General features: G+C 37.3%; 1 protein-coding gene across 1 annotated transcript in view; it reads right to left on the bottom strand.

Annotated features, from left to right (window-relative positions):
* Nucleotides 1-17,276, bottom strand: part of mep1bb (meprin A subunit beta b) — a 30,720-nt gene extending 13,444 nt beyond the window's left edge. The window contains exons 1-12 of the mRNA XM_061921123.1: nt 17,208-17,276; nt 17,116-17,134; nt 17,001-17,051; nt 16,872-16,915; nt 16,179-16,257; nt 13,301-13,418; nt 13,056-13,234; nt 6,364-6,582; nt 6,091-6,243; nt 4,722-4,937; nt 3,019-3,483; nt 2,774-2,950 (exon numbers count right to left, since the gene is read on the bottom strand). Of these exons, the coding sequence (XP_061777107.1) occupies nt 2,774-2,950; nt 3,019-3,483; nt 4,722-4,937; nt 6,091-6,243; nt 6,364-6,582; nt 13,056-13,234; nt 13,301-13,418; nt 16,179-16,257; nt 16,872-16,915; nt 17,001-17,051; nt 17,116-17,134; nt 17,208-17,276 (1,789 nt within the window). The remainder of the gene's footprint in view (nt 1-2,773; nt 2,951-3,018; nt 3,484-4,721; nt 4,938-6,090; nt 6,244-6,363; nt 6,583-13,055; nt 13,235-13,300; nt 13,419-16,178; nt 16,258-16,871; nt 16,916-17,000; nt 17,052-17,115; nt 17,135-17,207) is intronic.
* Between the last annotated feature and the right edge of the window lie 3,656 nt (nt 17,277-20,932).

Here is a 20,932-nt window from a genome sequence, read left to right as displayed (position 1 = left end):
ACAAAACTTTAAAAGGGAACTGCACTTATTTGGGGAATTTTGACTATCGTTCACGATCATGAAAAAGACATGACAACAGATGTATTATTTTTAATGCATTCTAACTCGTAAATAAACAGAAATTAAAGTCTGCTCACAGTGGAGCCAATGGGAGGGTCTCTATTCCACCCATAAAACCCCATAAAAAACATCCAAAAAGTGCCAGCAATACTCATTGTACATTTCGTGACTTGAATATTAACCAAGTATTAGTGATATTGTTATTATGAGCGCTAACGCAGACAAACTATTTAGCAGTGTCGTGATCACTAGTGTTCCGATGTTGACATGAGCGACTGATGAGCTGCTTGCTTGTTTCCTTACTTTATTGCAGATCATAAATCATGCCTCTCACCTGGATAGCAGTAAGATGAGGACATATTCCAACAAGTTAGCACACTTTGACAGCCAATTTACACCCTGAAATGGCAAAAACGACACGAAAAGACGCTTTGTTCCACCCCACCTTTTCCTTTGCAAGGATTATGAGTCATTCTTCCTCTAAATGAGAATATATGAACATCCTTGCAGGCTGCATCTTAATGACACTGTACAATAAGTGATGTTTTATTTATGGTTTGTTGCCTTTCAAGAAGTCTGCAGTGAGTAATAAACAGTGATGAAGAAAAAATACAATGCGTATGCTTAAAATGATCAAAATATGTAAACATTAAATGTTATTATAAATGTGCCTGTTACTACATTACAGATATAGTTACATCAAGTATATAAAGCATTAATGCAGGTATTTGGATGTTTTTTTAAGGGCTTTAGACCAGCTCAGTGGCCTTGTGGTTAGAGTGTCCTCCCTGAGATCGGTAGGTCGTGAGTTCAAACCCCGGCCAAGTCTCGCCAAAGACTATAAAAATGGGATCCATTACCTCCCTGCTTGGCACTCAGCATCAAGGGTTGGATTTGGGGGTTAAATCACCAAAAAAAAACCGAGCGAGGCCACCCTTGCTGCTCACTGCTCCCCTCACCTCCCAGTGGGAGGGGAACAAGGGGGATGGGTCAAATGCAGAGGTTACTTTCACCACCACTAGGTGTGGTGATCAGTGGTACTTTAACTTAACTTCATAGACAGAATAGAGCAGATTTTAGAATGCATTAAAATAAATACATCTGTTGTCTATATAAACAGTACAGGCCAAAAGTTTGGACACCTTTTCATTTTAATGCGTTTTCGATATTTTCATGACTATTTAAATTGTAGATTGTCACTGGAGGCATAAAAACTTGACACCTGGGAAGTGAAAACTCTTTCAAGTGACTACCTTTTTAAGCAAATCGAGAGAATGCCATGAATGTGCAAAGCAGTAATCAGAGCAAAGGGTGGCTATTTTGAAGAAACTAGAATATAAAACATGTTTTTAGTGATTTCACCTTTTTTTGTTAAGTACATAACTCCACGTATTCATTCATAGTTTTGATGCCTTCGGTGACAATCTACATTGTAAATAGTCATGAAAATAAAGAAAATGCGTTGAATCAGAAGTTGTGTCCAAACCATTGGCCTGTACTGTACATTAAATATGAATATAAATTAACATTAATTGAATGAGAATGTGTGTCCACGCATTATTTATATATATATATATATATATATATATATATATATATATATATAATTATTTTTAGCCCAATGCGGCCCCCATGTCAAAAAGTTTGCACACACCTGCATTAGACTATATACACACACGCACACACATATATATATATATATATATATATACCACATTTATATATATATATACCACATTTATATATATACTGTATGTATACTATATATATATATACACACCACATTTATATATATATATATATATATATATATATATATATATACACATACCACATTTGTATATATGTATACTATATATAATGTGTGTGTGAATGGGTAAATGTGGAAGTAGTGTCAAAGCGCTTTGAGTACCTTGAAGGTAGAAAAGCGCTTTACAAGTACAACCCATTTATCATTTATATATACATATACATATGTATATATATATATATATATACATACATATATATGTATATATATATACATATATATGTATATATAAATTATTGTTTGAATATAACATAAATATATTAATATTATATTTAATATTAATATTTTAAATATACCTATTTTTAGCCCAATGCATCCCCCCAAATCAAAAAGTTTGGACACCCATGGGATGTATGTTAGTAATACATATAGTGTGTAGAAAAAAACAAAAGTCTTTAAAAAGTATTAAATGACACCAAAATGCATTAATTTAATTTTTTTTAATTGGCCACTAAAGTCTTACAGCAGCTATGAAATTATAAAAAAGTTGTTGCTGAAGAGACAATGTGTCTAATATATTTGATTTCACAAAGGATGGAGGATACTAAATATTGCGTGTCCTTTTCAAATGTGCTAAAATGAACGCACTTTCACTTCCGGGTATTGTGAGTTTTGTTCATCAGCATTTATTTTGCATATTGATAAAGACAGACGCAAATAGATTGCAAGCCTTATTCTGCTCACTTTACCGACGCAATCCACTTTACACACGTTTAGTAGATCAGTTTTGCGTGTGCTTTCGAGTTTGCACGTATTTTAGTACATGCAAACCTTTAGTAAATCAGGCCCCAACTACCTTTCCTTCTCTATAGAGAGGAAGCTGATAGAACTGCTATTTATTCTTTCTTTAGTCACTTTGGTCAGGTGTCCCAATACTTGTGTCCATGCAGTGTGTGCTTTTACCCTCCATACTGAGGAGAAAGATGGCGTCCCCTCCCTTGATAAAATCCCTGCTCTTGGCTCTCAAGTGGGTGAGGTACACTGAAGTACCAGAGCCGGGTCCACGGAAATACTTGGACCCATCTGAGTCTGTCACCTCCGAGCCCACCTTGCGAGGGTCGTCCCAGAAGAGCTTGGATCCTGATTGACAGGGTTAATTAGTGAGGTCACCAAAGCAGAGAGTTGTGGAATATGAAAGATATGAGAACCTGAGGTCTTCGTAGGATCCGTGGTGACACTGCGCTGGTTGGACATGCGCTTCTGGATGTGTGGGTGCTGGTCCATGAGCATCATGGTGATTTGTTTCCAGGGGCAAGGCCATGTCTGCCCGCTGTCCTCCGCCCGGGCCACTAAATTAGTGTAGGCTGACAGCTGGCCCGGGTAACCGGTCTTCCCGCTGGGATAGAGCTTCATCTGGAAGGTGTAGCCCTCCTTGGAAGTGAACGGCGGGCTACGGATGGCCTCGTTCATGGGGGTGTTGTCCATAACCTGGCTGAAGTTCTTCACGCGCCATACGAACTCTGGACATTTTGTCTCCGAAATGTTGATGTCATCCAGAGAGAGGCCACCTGCAGATGGTCCTGTGCCTTTTTTGGCGCCCTGGAAGACCACGCGGAATTTCTTTGTCACGTCCAGGCTGACGTGGTGCAGCTGCCACAGGTCCTGAGGGGGTCCTGTGCCGTCACGTGAAAAACAGTTTATCGATAAGCATGTGGACAACAAATAACTAGGGTTGTACGGTATACCGGTACTAATATAATATCGAGGTACTAATGAATCAAAAACGGTACTATACTCTGTATGAATAGTACCGGTTCGCCGTATTTTTTTTTTTTACAGACATGACGACGGGTCGTCGTGACATTGCTGATTTTATGAGCAGAGGAGCATGTTCGGCAGCGCACATTCACAGAGTACTTAGAAGCAGACACAGTGTCTAGACAGAAAAGGGAGAACGGACACATTTTGGCTTAAAAACTAACGCTAAAGGTGAAGTTATAACACAGAAACGCCCTCAGGAAGAGGTGCTTTAAGACATGGCTAGCTAGTTAGCGACTAACGTCCATCCGCCATCGGCAGTGTTTTAGCTACTTCTAAGTCACTAATCCTTGCCTCCATGACGACAAATAAAGTAAGTTTCTTACAAGTGTCATCCCTGCAGGACGAGGAATAGCTAAACATGCTTCACTACACACCGTAGGAGGATACAATAGCTCACCGGCGTCACAATGTAAACAAAAGCCATGGGTGGATCCCCACCTGACATCCACTGTAATGATACCAATTACAAGAGTATACATTGTTGATACTAGAATGATTACATTAAAAAAAATGTTGTCACAAATGTATTTTCTTTTTCATTTTTTAAATTCATATCATATTCATAAACTCAGGAAATTCGTCCCTGGACACAGGAGAACTTAAACTATGACCAATGTATGATCCTGTAACTACTTGGTATCTGGATCGATACCTAAATTTGTGGTATCATCCAAAACTAATGTAAAGTATCCAAACAGAAGAATAAGTGATTATTACATTTTAACAGAAGTGTAGATAGAACATGTTAAAAGAGAAAGTAAGCAGATATTAACAGTAAATGAACAAGTAGATTAATAATCAATTGTTACAGCTTGTCCTTTATCATTTTGACATGATAAGAAAATGATAAATGACACAATATGTTACTGCATACATCAGCAAACTAATTAGGAGTCTTTGTTTGTTTACTTCCTACTAAAAGCTAACAAACAGATGTTAAATGTACCCTAAGAATTTTTGTCAAAAGTAAGCAAATTGTGCCATTTTTTGTGGTCCCCTTTATATAAAAAGTATCGAAATACATTTTGGTACCGGTACCAAAATATTGGTATCGAGACAACCCTTCAAGGAACACTTGAGTGATACCGACCATCAATAGTAGTGATGAGGCGCAATTTCCCAGCAGGGTTTGTGCTGTCATACTCGCGCACAAAGACGCTCAGTGTGTCGTTGGGGCCGCCGCTGTTGTAGAAGAAGAATTGCAGACATTGGTAGCCTCTTTTGGGGTACAGCATTCTACTCTCAAGGTTGGCCGTGTGGTCAGCATTCAACGGGTTTGTGGTGAAGTGCATGAAATAGCCAGAACCTAAAAACATACACATCTGTTCAAGCCAACAAATGGTGCATATTAATTAATCGTAGACAGACTGTGGCACTATTACAGCATTTGTTTAAAAAATAGTGTTTAATACAAAATTAAAAATGAGGATTCCCTCCAAATTCTTCAGAACAACCTAAAATTGGGTGTTCCAACAGGACAATGACCCCAAACACAAGTCAAAAGTGGTAAAGGAATGGCTAAATCAGGCTATAGTAAAGGTTTTAGAATGGCCTTCCCAAAGTCCTGACTTAAACATGTGGACAATGCTGAAGAAACAAGTCCATGTAAAAAAAACACACATTTAGCTAAACTGCACTAATTTTGTCAAGAGGAGTGGTTAAAAAATTCAACCTGAAGCTTTCCAGCATCTTGTGAATGGCTACCAAGCTTGCAGTGAAACTTGCCATGTATACTTTTTAACCAGCAGAATTGGTCACATTTTCAGGATGATAAATTCATAAAAGAACCAAACTTCATAAATGTTTTTTGTGACCAACAAGTATGTGCTCCAATCACTCTATCACAAAAAAATAAGTTGTAGAAAGTATTGGAAACTCAAGACAGCCATGACGTTATGCTCTTTGCAAGTGTATGTGTGTATATATATATATATATATATATATATATATATATATATATATATATATATATATATATATATGTATATACATACACACACACACACACACACACACACATACGTACAGTACATGTCATGATCCGTGGTCCGGATCAGGTTTTGTATTTTCGGTTAGTTTTGGACTCCTTCAGTTCCTGTTTGTGCACCTCCTGAGTTTGTTACCATGGTTACATATTATTTTTACCTACCTCTTGTGTTTGGGACACTCACCTGTTTACAATCAGAGACACTATTTAAGCCTGCTTTTTTTGATCTCTCGTCCTGGCTTCTTTGTTTTGCTTCACGCTGCTCTCATGCTGAACTAGCGTCCAGTGCGATTGGCACTTTCTTCCTAAGTCTTGTTTGTCTGTTTTGGTGCTTCGTTGATTTTTGAAGAATAAACCATGCTCCTACCTGCAAGTCCTGTCCGGAGTCGTCCATTTGCAAAATTTGGACACCGCTGCATTAGACTGTACATGTGTACCTAATCAAGTGTCATGTGAGTTTATGATCCCTCACCAGAGCATTTGCCCAAGTTAGAGTAGTCTGTGTTGGGCCCGCCTGCCGCTTTGGACACCCTGTACCAGTCGGCCGAGTCCCCCGGTCCTTGGATCATCCCGCAGATGTTCTCGCGTTCAAAGTCACATGAGTCCAGGAAAGTGGATCCCTGAGCTGGAAGACAAGTTGCCTTTGAACTGCTATAAAAAATGTTTAATATGCACCCAGGTAAATGTTTATGCTGCCATTGTCTAATAACAAACTGAATAACAAGGCAATAAAACAATGACTCACTGCAGTTGTAGAGGCGGCTCAGCTTCAGCAAGTCGTTGTCGCTGAACTCCATCCTCTGGCCGATGACGTCGCTGAAGGCGGCGATCTTGGTGACGATGGTGGGCTCGCTGCCGTTCCTGAAGGCCGTCTTGCTGTAGTGCATCATGGAGCCATAGTCATAAGGGACGCCTAGCGAGCTGGAGGTGGTGTCGTTGTAGGTCTTAAAGTTGTGGTCCTTGCCTTGCACCAAAAGGTATTTTATTGTTTATGTGATTGACTACCATACCAGATTAAAACAATTAATGACATATCAAAGTTCTCTCTGCAGATGATTGGGTGAGGGTGGGCGAGTGTATATATCAAACAACGATTATGCTTATCAGCTTCTTTATCACCCCAGCACTAAAAGAAGTACTTGCCCCCCCATAACTGTGTGTGACTTGTTTGCTAATTGTTGCAAATTCACTTCTTATGGAAATAAGTGTGATTGATGCTCTCCGAAAGGTATTGTTGAGTTTGCAGTATGTTTGTTATTCAATATTTATTTAATTAGATAGATAGACAGATAGTACTTTATTTATGTATTTTAGGAGTAATAATAATTATGATTATTACTTATTGATTTTACATACAGATACGATTCTCAAACAGGCTTGAACATAATGATATTTGTACTACACTTAAGAAAATATATAAGTAATAATAATAATAAATAGCACTTTTCACTGTACAGTTGTGTTATATAAATTGAATATACATTTAGAATATAAATGTAAATACATTTTAGTTATAATTTCAAAGATATATTTAGATATACTGGTATATATTTTAATATATAATTTGTTTTACTGTATATATATATATATATATATATATGCAGTATATATGTGTATATATATATGTATGTATAATAAGCGGTAGGAAATGGATGGATGGATATATATATACAGTATGTGTGTGTGTATGTATATGTATATATATATATATATATATATATGTATATATATGTGTGTAATCTTTTGGCACCACATGATTGAATTTGATTCATGGGGGTAACAATTCAATTCAGAATATCAATTGTCAACACAATATCAATACTTTTTTCATAACATCAGATGCCAGTTTTATGATTAACTACATACTTCCATTAGATAGACAGCACAGATCAATTTCTATATTACTTAAAAAACTATTTGTATATATATATATATATATATATATATATATATATATATATATATATATATATATACATACACATTCATACATACATATGTATGTATATACATATATACATACTGTACATATCCATAAGAATGTATATACATACATATATATTTATGCATATATATATATTTTATATATATATATATACACACACACAAACAGTTACATTTCAAAATTGTCTTTAATTAAATTTAAAACGTTTTTTTGACACCCCTAATATATAAATGATAAATGGGTTGTACTTGCATAGCGCTTTTCTACCTTCAAGGTACTCAAAGCGCTTTGACACTACTTCCACAACCAGCACCCATCAGGAGCAAGGGTGAAGTGTCTTGCTCAGGACACAGCGGACGTGACGAGGTTGGTTTTAGGTGGGATTTGAACCAGTGACCCTCGGGTTGCGCACGGCCACTCTCCCACTGCGCCACGCCGTCCCTATATATACCGTATTTCCTTGAATTGCCGCCGGGACGCTAATTAATTTAAAACCTCTTTTCACTCCTGCGCTTACCAAAGGCATGCGGTAAAAGTAAGCATGCGCTAATTATTTAAAAGCTCTTCTCACTCCGGCACTTGGCAAAGGGATGCAGTAAAAATTTGAGTGTGATGTAAGCTTGGACCATAAATCCTACTGAATAACTCTTAATCTTCTTCCTTTTATGCGATTTCAAATTACCGGTATTGAAATCAGCCTCCTCCATTTTGAAAATGATGACAGGGGAAGTGTCACGAGTTTCACCAGGCGGTAATACTAAGCATGCGCTAATTATTTTGCGAAGTTAGTTTGACCCGGCAGTAATTCAAGGCAGGCGCATACTATATACCCTGCAGCAATTCAAGGAAATACGGTATATCCAGCCATCCATTTACTACCGCTTATTCCCGTTGGGGTCGTGGGGAGCGCTGGTGCCTATCTCAGCTACAATACGGGCGAAGGCGGTGTACACCCTGGATAAGTCGCCACCTCATTGCAGGGCCAACACATAGACGGACAACTTTCACACCCACATTCACACACTAGGGCCAATTTAGTGTTGCATATTATATATATATATATATATATATATATATATATATATATGCATGCCAACCTCGAGGCAAAAAATAGGAATTTAAAAAACGAGGTATTTAAAGCAAAACTGAAGTACATAAACAAACTAGAAACCCAATTCAGCAACATGAACACCAAGCAGGCCTTTCAGAAGGTGAAAACCCTGACAGGATGCCAACCAAAAACATCATGCACTGTCAGTGACCCGGAAACCCTCTGTAAAGACCTGAACACATTTTTTTACCCGTTTTGATAATTTGGACTTCTCAATAGAGTGTCAGGACCTGCTGAGAGCCCTCCCACAACCAGACTCCAAGTAACCGGCCCCCTTCACAGAGGAGGGAGTACGGCGTTAGCTGAGCCGCTGCAAGCACGGCAAAGCACCAGGGCGTGATGGCATTCCAGCCAGGGTGATCAGGGACTGTCCCATAGAGCTCTCCCTTATCCTGCACTCACTCTTCTCTCAATGCTACCGGACTGCAACAATACCTACACTGTGGAAAACTGCAACCATCATCCCAGTACCAAGAAATCCAGACCCACAGAACTCAACCATTACCGCCCAATAGCCCTCACATCCATAATTATGAAGTGCCTGGAGAAACTGCTGCTCTACATCATCCTTCCAGTTGTAACCCCACACCGGGACCCCCTCCAACTTGCCTACAGGGCCAGGAGGAGCACAGAGGATACTGTGGCCTGCTTGCTGTATCTCCTCTTCCAGCATCTGGACTCCCCAGGCAACTTTGCCAGGATCCTCTTTGGGGACGTCAGCTCCAGCTTCAACTCCCTACAGAAGCATCTACTGTTCCGGAAACTACACCATCTCAACATCCCCCCTCAGCTGGTCCACCTCCTCCCACAACTTCCTCACCGACCGACTGCAAGCAGTAAGGGTGGGCTCAAACACATCCCCGATGCTTACCATCAAACACCGTGTAGGGATGTGTGTTGAGCCCTTTCCTCTACACACTCTACACCAATGACTGTCGTAACATCTCACCCCACCATAACGTACTTAAAATATACTCAGATGACACAGCCATTCTTGCACTCCTCTCCAACAGTCAATCCATCCTGGACTATTATAACAGTCAAACATTTCACAGAATCATGCACAGCCAGTTATCTGGAAATCAATGTCCATAAAATATAAGAAATATGGTTCAACCCCCCCTCACCTCAGCACCCCATCATAAACACACAAACCATTAAATACCTGGCGTAACCTTGGACAATAAACTCACCTTTGATCAGCACACCACGGACATTCAAAAAAGAAGTCAACAAGACTGTCAGCCATCCGTAAACTTAAAGGACTATACGTTGCACCTCACCTCCTGTTATTACTTTACCAAAACATTGTTCAACCCATCCTTGTGTACTGTTCCAGATGTTAGTTCACTATGCTTTCTGTTACCAACTCACAGGCATTTCAAACATAGCAGCTGAAATCATCGGCATACCTACACCCAACATTTCAGATCTAAACCATAGGTCCATCATTCGACTGGCAAACACGAAAGTCCAGGATATACTCACCCACTACACCAATACATAATCCCACTACCTTCAGGGCACAGGTACAGAACCATCAAATCCCGGAGGGCCCGCCTTGGGAAAAGCCTTATCCCTGTAGCTATAGCCACCCGAAACAGCAGGCCTGGCCGACCTGTCTGACAAGCCTGTAAATGTATTGGTCATGTATGACGTCTTTTTGTTCGTGATGTGTACTCTGTATTGTTTAAATGAACGGCAGTGAAAATGAATTTCCCCAACGGGGACCAAATAATCTAAAATCTAATATACCGTATTTTTCGGACTATAAATCACAGTTTTTTTCATAGTTTGGCCGGGGGTGCGATTTATACTCAGGAGCGACTTATGTGTGAAATTATTAAAACATTATCGTAAAATATCAAATAATATTATTTAGCTCATTCACGTAAGAGACTAGACGTATAAGATTTCATGGGATTTAGCAATTAGGAGTGACAGATTGTTTGGTAAACGTATAGCATGTTCTATATGTTATAGTTATTTGAATGACTCTTACCATAATATGTTACGTTAACATACCAGGCACCTTCTCAGTTGGTTATTTATGCGTCATATAACGTACACTTATTCAGCCTGTTGTTCATTATTCTTTATTTATTTAAAAGTGCCTTTCAAATGTCTATTCTTGGTGTGGGGTTTTATCAGATAAATTTGCGACTTATAATAAAAATGCGACTTATACTCCAGTGCGACTTGTATATGTTTTTTTCCTTCTTTATTATGCATTTTCGGCAGGTGCGACTTATACTCCGAAAAATATGGTATATATATATATATATATATATATATATATATATATATAGAAATCGCATAAAGGGAAGAAGATTAAGAGCTATACAGTAGATGTAAGGTCCAAGCTATTGAATACCAGTATGCTAAAAAGAACAGTAAGCAACTATGTTTTATTAATATACCGTAGCTGTGTTTGTCAAATATGAGTCATCAAATGACTCCCGCCTCCTGGTGGTAGAGGGCGCCAAACAAGACGAGTTGAGTTTGCACCAAAAAGTTCTATTTTGGTTTCATCTGACCACATGACATTCTCCCAATCCTCTGCTGTATCATCCATGTATCCATTTTGGTATAAACTCAACTCCTCGTGTTTAGAGGAAGGATAATACTGAGTTGCATCCCAAGAACACCATCCTACTGTGAAGCATGTGGGTGGAAACATCGTGCTTTGGGGCTGTTTTTCTGCTAAGGGGACAGGAGGATTGATCCATGTTAAGGAAAGAATGAATGGGGCCATGTATCGTGAGATTTTGAGCCAAAACCTCCTTCCATCAGTGAGAGCTTTGAATGGTTGACCAAATACTTATTTTCCACCATAATTTACAAATAAATTCTTTAAAATTCCTACAATGGGAATTCCTGGATTTTGGTTTCACATTCTGTGTCTCACAGTTGAAGTGTACCTATGATGAAAATTACAGACCTCTGTCATCATTTTAAGTGGGAGAACTTGCACAATCGGTGGCTGACTAAATACTTTTTTGCCCCACTGTGTATATATATATATATATATATATATATATATATATATATATATATATATATATATATATTAGGGCTGTGAATCTTTGGGTGTCCTACGATTCGATTCAATATCGATTCTTGGGGTCACGATTCGATAATATATCGATTTTTTCGTTTCGATTCGATTCCCGATTCAAAAACAATATTTTTCCGATTCAAAACGATTCTGTATTCATTCAATACATAGGATTTCAGCAGGATCTACCCCAGTCTGCTGACATGTTAGCAGAGTAGTAGATTTAAAAAAAAAAAAAAAAGCTTTTATAATTGTAGAGGACAATGTTTTATCAACTGGTTGCAATGATTTAAATTAGTTTGAACTATTAAACGAACCAAAAATATGACTTATTTTATCTTTGTGAAAACATTGGACACAGTGTGTTGTCAAGCTTATGAGATGCGATGCAAGTGTAAGCCACTGTGACACTATTGTTCTTTTTTTTATTTTTCTTTTATAAATGTCCAATTATAATGTAAATGAGGGATTTTTAATCACTGCTATGCTGAAATTATAATTAATATTGATACTGTTGTTGATAATATTCATTTTTTTTTCATTACTTTTGGTTTGTTCTGTGTCGTGTTTGTGTCTCCTCTCAATTGCTCTGTTTGTTGCAGTTCTGAATGTTGCTGGGTCAGGTTTGGTTTTGGAATTGGATTACATTGTTATGGTATTGCTGTGTAGTGGTTTGTTGGATTGATTAATATATATATATATATATATATGTATATATATATATATATATATATATATATATATATATATATATATATATATGTATATATATGTATATTTAAAATAAAAAAAATTTGATTTTTAAAAAAATTAGAATCAATTTTGAATCGCACAACGTAAACGATTCGATTTGTATTCGAATCGATTTTTTTCCCACACCCCTAATATATATATACATACATATATATTGTTATCAATATAATTGTATTCAGAAATATTAATATTTAGCAATTTTTTTACAGTAAAAAATAGTTCTCTGTAGTAATTCAAACTTTAAAATAAATATGGTCCCAAAATAATATTTCCAACAGCCGCATTATATCATACTGACAACTGTTAATAATTGAGTTTTAATATTAATATTGGAATTAATTTGCAGTGTTATATTTTTTCGGTGTGCTGTAGTGAACATGTGGTTAAAGCAGCAGTCGGTCTTTCTGACAGTACAACTCAACATTATTGGTATTCTGTCACAGTGTATCACTGCAATGTACAGTAGTGATGATTATTATTATCATCGTCAAAGTGTCACATGCGGTCATGACTGCTGTTTTAATAAAAAGCCCATAAATAAGATGCACACTGTCGCTGCCTGTAAAATACCTTCTGAGATGTGGTCCCACATAATGGTGACATAATCGTCTCGGTCTGCCCTGGACTGCTCGTGCCAGAAACCCAAAGCATGAAGAAACTCATGTTCGATGGTGGCGATGCGGTCACAGTTGCTGCCAATTGACAGCCGCTGCTTGCCCACTCGCCGGTTGCCCACAGAAGAGAAGCACCTTTGAGATATTACGTGATATCAGAGCCACAGTACTTATCCCAATATTACCAAGTAATCACAATACCCGCTGCCTTTAAAGATGGAGATGTAGTTCTCTTCTCCTGTCCACGGTGTGAAATTTATGCAGGTCTTGAGACGGTACTGCTCAAAGGCCTTCAGGATTACACCTTTAGCGTTGATCTCTGCAGGGAAAAAGAAGTGCTAAAAATGAAAACGGTAACAATTTATCGTAAAAATAGACCAATACGTTAGGTATACCTGCTAAAATAATACAAGAGTCGTGAAGTCCATAGAAAAACAGTGTGTCATATCTCATATTTATTTTGAGCTGGATCAGTCATTGTCAAACTGTGGTACATGCACCATTAGCGGTACGTTCCATTGAGTGCAGACATGCCCAATACGTCGATGGCGGAGGGTGTGTCAGTCGATCGCTTGTCAGGCATTAAAAAAATAACCCTAATCATTAGCGATCATTGAGCTTCACTTTCGTCAATTGATTGACATTCTCACCACCCGAGGATCTTGTGAAATGGCGTTGGCTGCTGCAAACTCAGTATTAAGAAAAAATGACCGACAGGATGGGGAGAAATACTTTTTAGTTTGACAGACTCTCCCGCCATACCATCCGTCAAAAACCTAAAAAGCTGCACATTTCCTGTCTTGTGCGCTGTCCTGCCTGCGCTAACAAAATAAGAGTCTCAGAAAACTAATACACACAAGCTAGTGAGCTACGGAGTTTGCCGTCAATTTATTTATTGTAAAGTGTATCAAAACGAATATTGAAGCTGGGCGAATAAGATGCCAAAAACCAACAACTTTCATGTGGTATTGGACAGCAAGGAGGACTTTTTTTTTCTCTTCCACAATGTAAGTTCGAAAATGTGGAAGTTATCAGCACTACTGTGTAGGGATGTCCGACAATATTGGACTGCCGATATTATCGGCCGATAAATGATTTAAAATGTAATATCGGAAATTGGCCGTATCGGTGTCAAAAAGTAAAAATCAGGACTTTTTGAAACCCCGCTGTGTACACAGACGTAGGGAAAAGTTCAGAGTGCCAATAAACCTTAAAGGCACTGCCTGTGTGTGCAGGCCTAGTCACATAATATCTACGGCTTTTCACACACGTAAATGCAAGGCATACTTGGTCAACAGCCGTACAGGTCACACTGAGGGTGGCTGTATAAACAACTTTAACACTGTTACAAATATGGGCCATACTGTGAACCCACACCAAACAAGAATGACAAACACATTTCGGGAAAACATCTGCATCGTAACACAACTTAAACACAACACAACAAATACCCAGACCCCCTTGCAGCAATAACTTTTCCGGGATGCTACAATATATAAGCCCCCCAATGCCGCCTACCTCAACCTCCTCATGCTCTTTCAGGGAGAGCAAGTCCAAAATTCGAAGCTGCTGTTTTGAAGCATTTAAAAAAAAAACACTTTGTGACTTCAATAATAAATATGGCAGTGCCATGTTGGCATTTTTTTCCATATCTTGAGTTGGTTTATTTTGGAAAACCTTGTTACGTTGTTTAGTGCATCCAGCGGAGCAACGCAACAAAATTACACATAATAATGTCTTAATTCCACGACTGTATAAATCGGTATCGGTTGATATCGGTAACTGTAATTAAGAGTTGGACAATATCGGAATATCGGATATCCGCAAAAAATCCATTATCGGACATCTCTACTACTGTGAATTTTGTCTGATTCCAAATAATGCAAGTCATCAGAATCAGCTAATACAACAACTCGTATTCTTGTCTTCATGAAAGAAAGGAATCTGTGTTAAACATGCTTGTATTTTTGTTGTATAGAAATTGTAAACATAGTATTTTATATATATATATATTATATATGTATATATATATATATATATATTACATATGTATATATATATATATATATATATATATATATGTGTATATATATTAATGTGTGTGTGTATGTATGTATATATATGTATGTATGTCTTGATTGGATTATCCAGAGAATAGTGCTCGATACCGTGGTAGAACGCAATATGTAGGTGTGGGAAAAATCACAAGACTACTTCATCTCTACAGAACTGTTTCATGAGGGGTTCCCTCAATCATCAGGAGATTATGTAAGTATGTATGTATATATATATATATGTATATGTATATATATATATATATATATATATATATATATATATATATATGAAGATGAGGTAGATCACCTCGACTTGGTCATTAGAAAAGTAGCTCGCCTGCTGAAAAAGTGTGGTACGCCATAGAATCATTAATTCAAGTACAGTGTTGTATTTTCCTATAGTCGGACATGTTGGTTACTGTTCAAACTGTGTGTAATGTTGCTTGTGAGATAACCTTGTTTTTAATGAATAATTTGGCCTACTACGCTGCTGTATTTGAATGTTGGTCATTATTGTGATTCTCGGAGATACAGTACGTGTTTTTTCTGAGGTGGTACTTGGCGGTAAAAAGTTTGAAAAGCACCGAGCTAGAAGATAAAGTCAAAATATCAGGAACACCTGGCATGCACCACTACAATGATGCATTTACTATATAACAGTGGTCCCCACCCACCGGGCCCTGGCCCGGTACCGGGCCGTGGCCCGATTGGTACCGGGCCGCAGAAGAATTTTTTTATAAAAAATAAAAATAAATGTATATATTTTTTTTTTAATTAAATCAACATAAAAAACACAATATACACTTACAATTAGTGCACCAACCACAAAAACCTCCCTTTTTCATGACAAAAACGTCCCTTTTTCATGACAAAGAAGAAAAAAAAAAGGACACCCCCCTGCGGGACAAATTATGAAGCGTTGACCGGTCCGCGGATAAAAAAAAGGTTGAGGACCACTGCTATATAACACTAAACATATATAAAAATAGACATTTGGCAGCTTAACTTCACGCACGACTCACCGAGGTCGTCCTCCATGTAGTATGGAATGGTCAGAGGCCACCTGTACTCATCACCTATGATGGAGTTTCTTGACTGTTTCTGCACATTCCAAAAACACAACAAAGAAATTATAAAAATTTACAGTTCAGGCCAAAAGTTTGGACACACCTTCTCATTCAACGTGTTTTCTTTATTTTCATGACTATTTACATTGTAGATTGTCACTGAAGGCATCAAAACTATGAATGAACTCATGTGGAGTTATGTACTTAACAAAAATGGTAAAATAACTGAAAACATGTTTTATATTCTGGTTTCTTAAAAATAGCCACCCTTTGCTCTGATTACTGCTTTGCACATTCTTGGCATTCTCTTTATGAGCTTCAAGAGGTAGTCACCTGAAATGGTTTTCACTTCACAGGTGTGCTTGAAGCTCATCGAAAGAATGCCAAGAGTGTGCAAAGCAGTCATCAGAGCAAAGGAAGACTCTTTTGAAGAAACTAGAATAGATAACATGTTTTCATTTTTTTCACTTTTTTTATTAAGTACATAACTCCACATGTGTTCATTCATAGTTTTGATGCCTTCAGTGACAAACTACAATGTAAATAGTCATGTACATTAAAAAAAATGCATCGAAATGAGAAGGTGTGTCCTAACTTTTGGTCTGTGCTGTATATAAATAATACTTTGATTAAAAGAGTACGACTTACATCGTCAAGCACAATGTCTCCTTCCACCAGATTTAATCCTGCTTCTGTTAAATCCAAGCATAACAAATCACATTTGAAATTCAGCAAATTCAAGGATTATTATTATTATCACACTCTGTTCTTGTGTACCTTCATTGATTTCAAAAATGTCCCTATCTCTTCCATCGTCCACGTCAAAGTCTGTTATAGAATAAAAGTATTACTGTATATATGTTACGTACAGTATCATATTGCCGTCACCTACCTTGTAATATGTGTGTGGGCTGCACCAAAGAGAGAAAAAACATACAAATAAATAAATGCGATCAGATGAAATAAATGATAGACTAGTCTCACCGTGCAGAGTGTGGTGTCACACAGCAGGTAAAGAGCCAACAACAAACGCAAAGACGTTTTTCCTGCCATGTTCAACATCATCAAGTATCTGAGTTTGCCATGCAGCAGGTGAAATATCATTTAAGTTGAGGTGCGCGCTGGGATTTTAATGATACACACGCAACAAGTGAATGATTGACGAGGTGTCAAAGGGTTACGCTGATACAACAATCTCTTTCTCAGCTATCTTCTGAGACCTCTTGACACATCCTTTGGTGATCAGCACACATCAGCGGGCTTGTTTTCATCATGCCAATTTAATCTGGTTCCATATTTAATCAAATGGATTTAAAAGATGAATTGAAACATTATCAAATAGATTTTGTTGCCTAAAATGACCATGAAAAGTAACACAAATCCTTGCCAAATGCTTAGTTACTCAGTAGAGTCCTGTTAGCTGGTATAATAATAATAATAATAATAATAATAATGGATTAGATTTATATGGCACTTTTCTAAACACTAAAAAGTGCTTAACAGATAAGTGTGAACCCGTCATTCATTCACACCTTTTGTCATTTGGTTATTTGTTGACGCTCAGTAATGTGTCAATGTGCTAGTGACAAAAAGAAATGTAGCGCAAAAGTTGAAAAATTGGGATGAGGCGATTACGGTCTTGACTTGGTCGATAATATAGATATTATTGAGGAATAAGCGGTAGAAAATGGATGGATGGATGGATGATTTTAACGTATAATTATTAACAACATTGATTTTGATGCATTACCATTTCCGGAGGAAATTAGATTTTTTTTAATGACTTTTTATCCTTAGGTTTTAAAACAGTCTCTTTCTAAAAAAAAATAAAAAAATTAGTTAATTCAATACTTTTTTCCACTTTCTTTCTATTAAAACTTTATCATTTTAAAACCATTAACAGTTTTGTAGTGGGGTGGAGACAAAAAATGTATTACTATTATATATATATTTTTTAAATGAAGTACAAAGCTTAATAATTATATATATATATATATATATATATATATATATTGGGTGCGGGGAAACACATTTGATGTGTAGAGTATTGTACTATGCGTAAAAAAATCTCAACAAATGTTTTAAAAAGATGTGTGTGTGTGTATATATATATATATATATATATATATATATATATATATATATATACAGTATATATATATATATATATATATATATACAGTATATATATATATATATAATTTTTTTTCTTATATTCAACACATGAAAATATTTTCAACAACTTCAGACCTACTGCGGTGAGATGGCGACTTGTCCAGGGTGTACCCCGCCTTCCGCCCGATTGTAGCTGAGATAGGCACTAGCACCCCACACGATCCCAAAGGGAATAAGCAGTAGAAAATCGATGGATGGAACTTCAGACCTACCCAAAATATAATATTTTTAATTTTTTATAGTTTTGTGTACTTTTTGTCAAAAAAACAAAAAAAAAACACCTAAAATGTTCATTTGGGAAAAAATAAAAAATATACAACATTTATCCAAAAATTATGTGCAAAGTTGTTGGGATGAGGCCGTTACGGCGTTGACTCGTTTCATAACAGATAACAACATTGATGGTAATGCAAAATTTTAAACGTTGGTTAATGGTCTTCTCATAAAACACATTTAACAATTACAAAAAAAATCCTACTTTCACCATATCCACAACTTTAGACCTAAACATGTACATTTTTGTGTATGTTTTTTTTTTCTTCCACTATAACCAGTGATTTCTTAAAAGGAGAAAACTACACGTGCAATGTTGAATTAGAATGAGGCTACTGGATTTAACTCTTAACTGGAACAACAACAAAACTGATTTAAATTGTTATTTTAAGTTATATATTAAGTGTTTGTTTGGAGAAAAAAATATATATATACAGTATATATGTGTATTAATATATATACTGTATATACAGTACAGACCAAACGTTTGGACACACGTTATCATTTCACTGCATTTTCTTTATTTTCAAGACTATTTACCCTGTAGATTGTCACTGAAGGCAACAAATCTATGACACCTGTGAAGTGAAAACCCTTTTAGGTGACTACCTCTCGCTCATGGAGAGAATGCCAGGAGTGTGCAAAGCAGTAATCAGAGCAAAGAGTGTCTATTTTGAAGAACCTAGAATACAAAACATGCTTTCAGTTATTTCACCTTTTTTGTCTAGTACATAACTCCTCATTTATAGTTTTGATGCCTTCAGTGACACTCTACAATGTAAATAGTCATGAAAATAAAGAAAAGGCATTGAATGAGAAAGTGTGTCCAAACTTTTGGCCTGTACTGTATATCCTTAGGTCCTAAATCAAATTTTCTTATGAAAGTAAAATGTGAAACTATATATCAAATTTTTCTTTTTTAACTTTTTGAATGATTATTCACTGGAATTACAAACTATTCTTTTAGACTTCCAGCATTACTTTAACACATCACAGCACCCATCCAATAGATGAGTATTTGCCTGGATTACAGTATATCTTATAAATATGTGATTCCACTACCAGCCAAGAGTGAAGAGTGTTTACTGTATGCAAATTTCCTCTTCCATACCCCTTACCATTCATATATGTTACCAGTGTTCTACTTTTTCTACCATTTCCCTCTCAGGAAAACAGTGATTGTTTTATGAGAGATAGCATGCTATCTATCACCTTTCACAGTTACTTCTCCAAATGTTTCTCACTACAGTGGACATAACTTCCAGGAAATAGATCCCCATTAACTGGGCTGCTTTCCATCTGTATCATTTTTCCTAATCCCACGGAGAGAGACAGTAAATATGGGGTAAATTTGTGCAAAGGAATTAGAGGCAGTAGAAGAAGCGTGTGTGACAAACAACACTGCATACTGCAACTTCATCAGTTCAACTCCATTAACTGCACCCGGTAGAGGACCCAAAATATCAATAAATCATCAGCAACGCCTTAAACGACCTCCTCAAAGCCGGCATGAATATGAAGTTTGATTGTGGGTGTCGGCTTTGGACTACTTTCGCCAGGCAGGACGCTTGAAGAAGAAAGACTTTTAGACTACGACTACGCTGCTCTCAAAAGTGGACTAAATCAAATTTTTGGGAAATCTGATTTTTGCATCTGACTGTTTAGATTACAAGTGAAATGTGATTTTTGTCAGATTCCAGTATCAACGCGGACAGGCGCCAATGTGGCTTTGCATGCGCAGTTCGATAAAGTGAAAACATTTTTGGGATGCTGACCAAATTATGTAAATGGTGAAGAAAATCACTTCAGTTACTACTTTGCAAAATAAAAGTGACCACACCTTTAATAATGTTTTTTTTTTACATCCATCCATCCATCCATCCATCTTCTTCCGCTTATCCGAGGTCGGGTCACGGGGGAAGCACCCTAAGCAGGGAAGCCCAGACTTCCCTCTCCCCAGCCACTTCGTCTAGCTCTTCCCGGGGGATCCCGAGGCGTTCCCAGGCCATCCGAGAGAGATAGTCTTCCCAACGGGTCCTGGGTCTTCCCCGTCGGACTTGCCCGAAACACTTTCCTAGGGAGGCGTTCGGGTGGTATCTTGACCAGATGCCCGAACCACCTCATCTGGCTCCTCTCGATGTGGAGGAGCAGCGGCTTTACTTTGAGTTCCTCCCGGATGGCAGAGCTTCTCACCCTATCTCTAAGGGAGAGCCCCGCCACACGGCGGAGGAAACTCATTTTGGCCGCTTGTACCCGTGATC

The sequence above is a fragment of the Nerophis ophidion genome, linkage group LG14 (assembly GCF_033978795.1).
Source record: "Nerophis ophidion isolate RoL-2023_Sa linkage group LG14, RoL_Noph_v1.0, whole genome shotgun sequence".
NCBI lineage: Eukaryota > Metazoa > Chordata > Actinopteri > Syngnathiformes > Syngnathidae > Nerophis > Nerophis ophidion.
The sequence above is the reverse complement of the archived record's forward strand: the minus strand, read 5'-3'. Positions and strand labels throughout refer to the sequence as shown.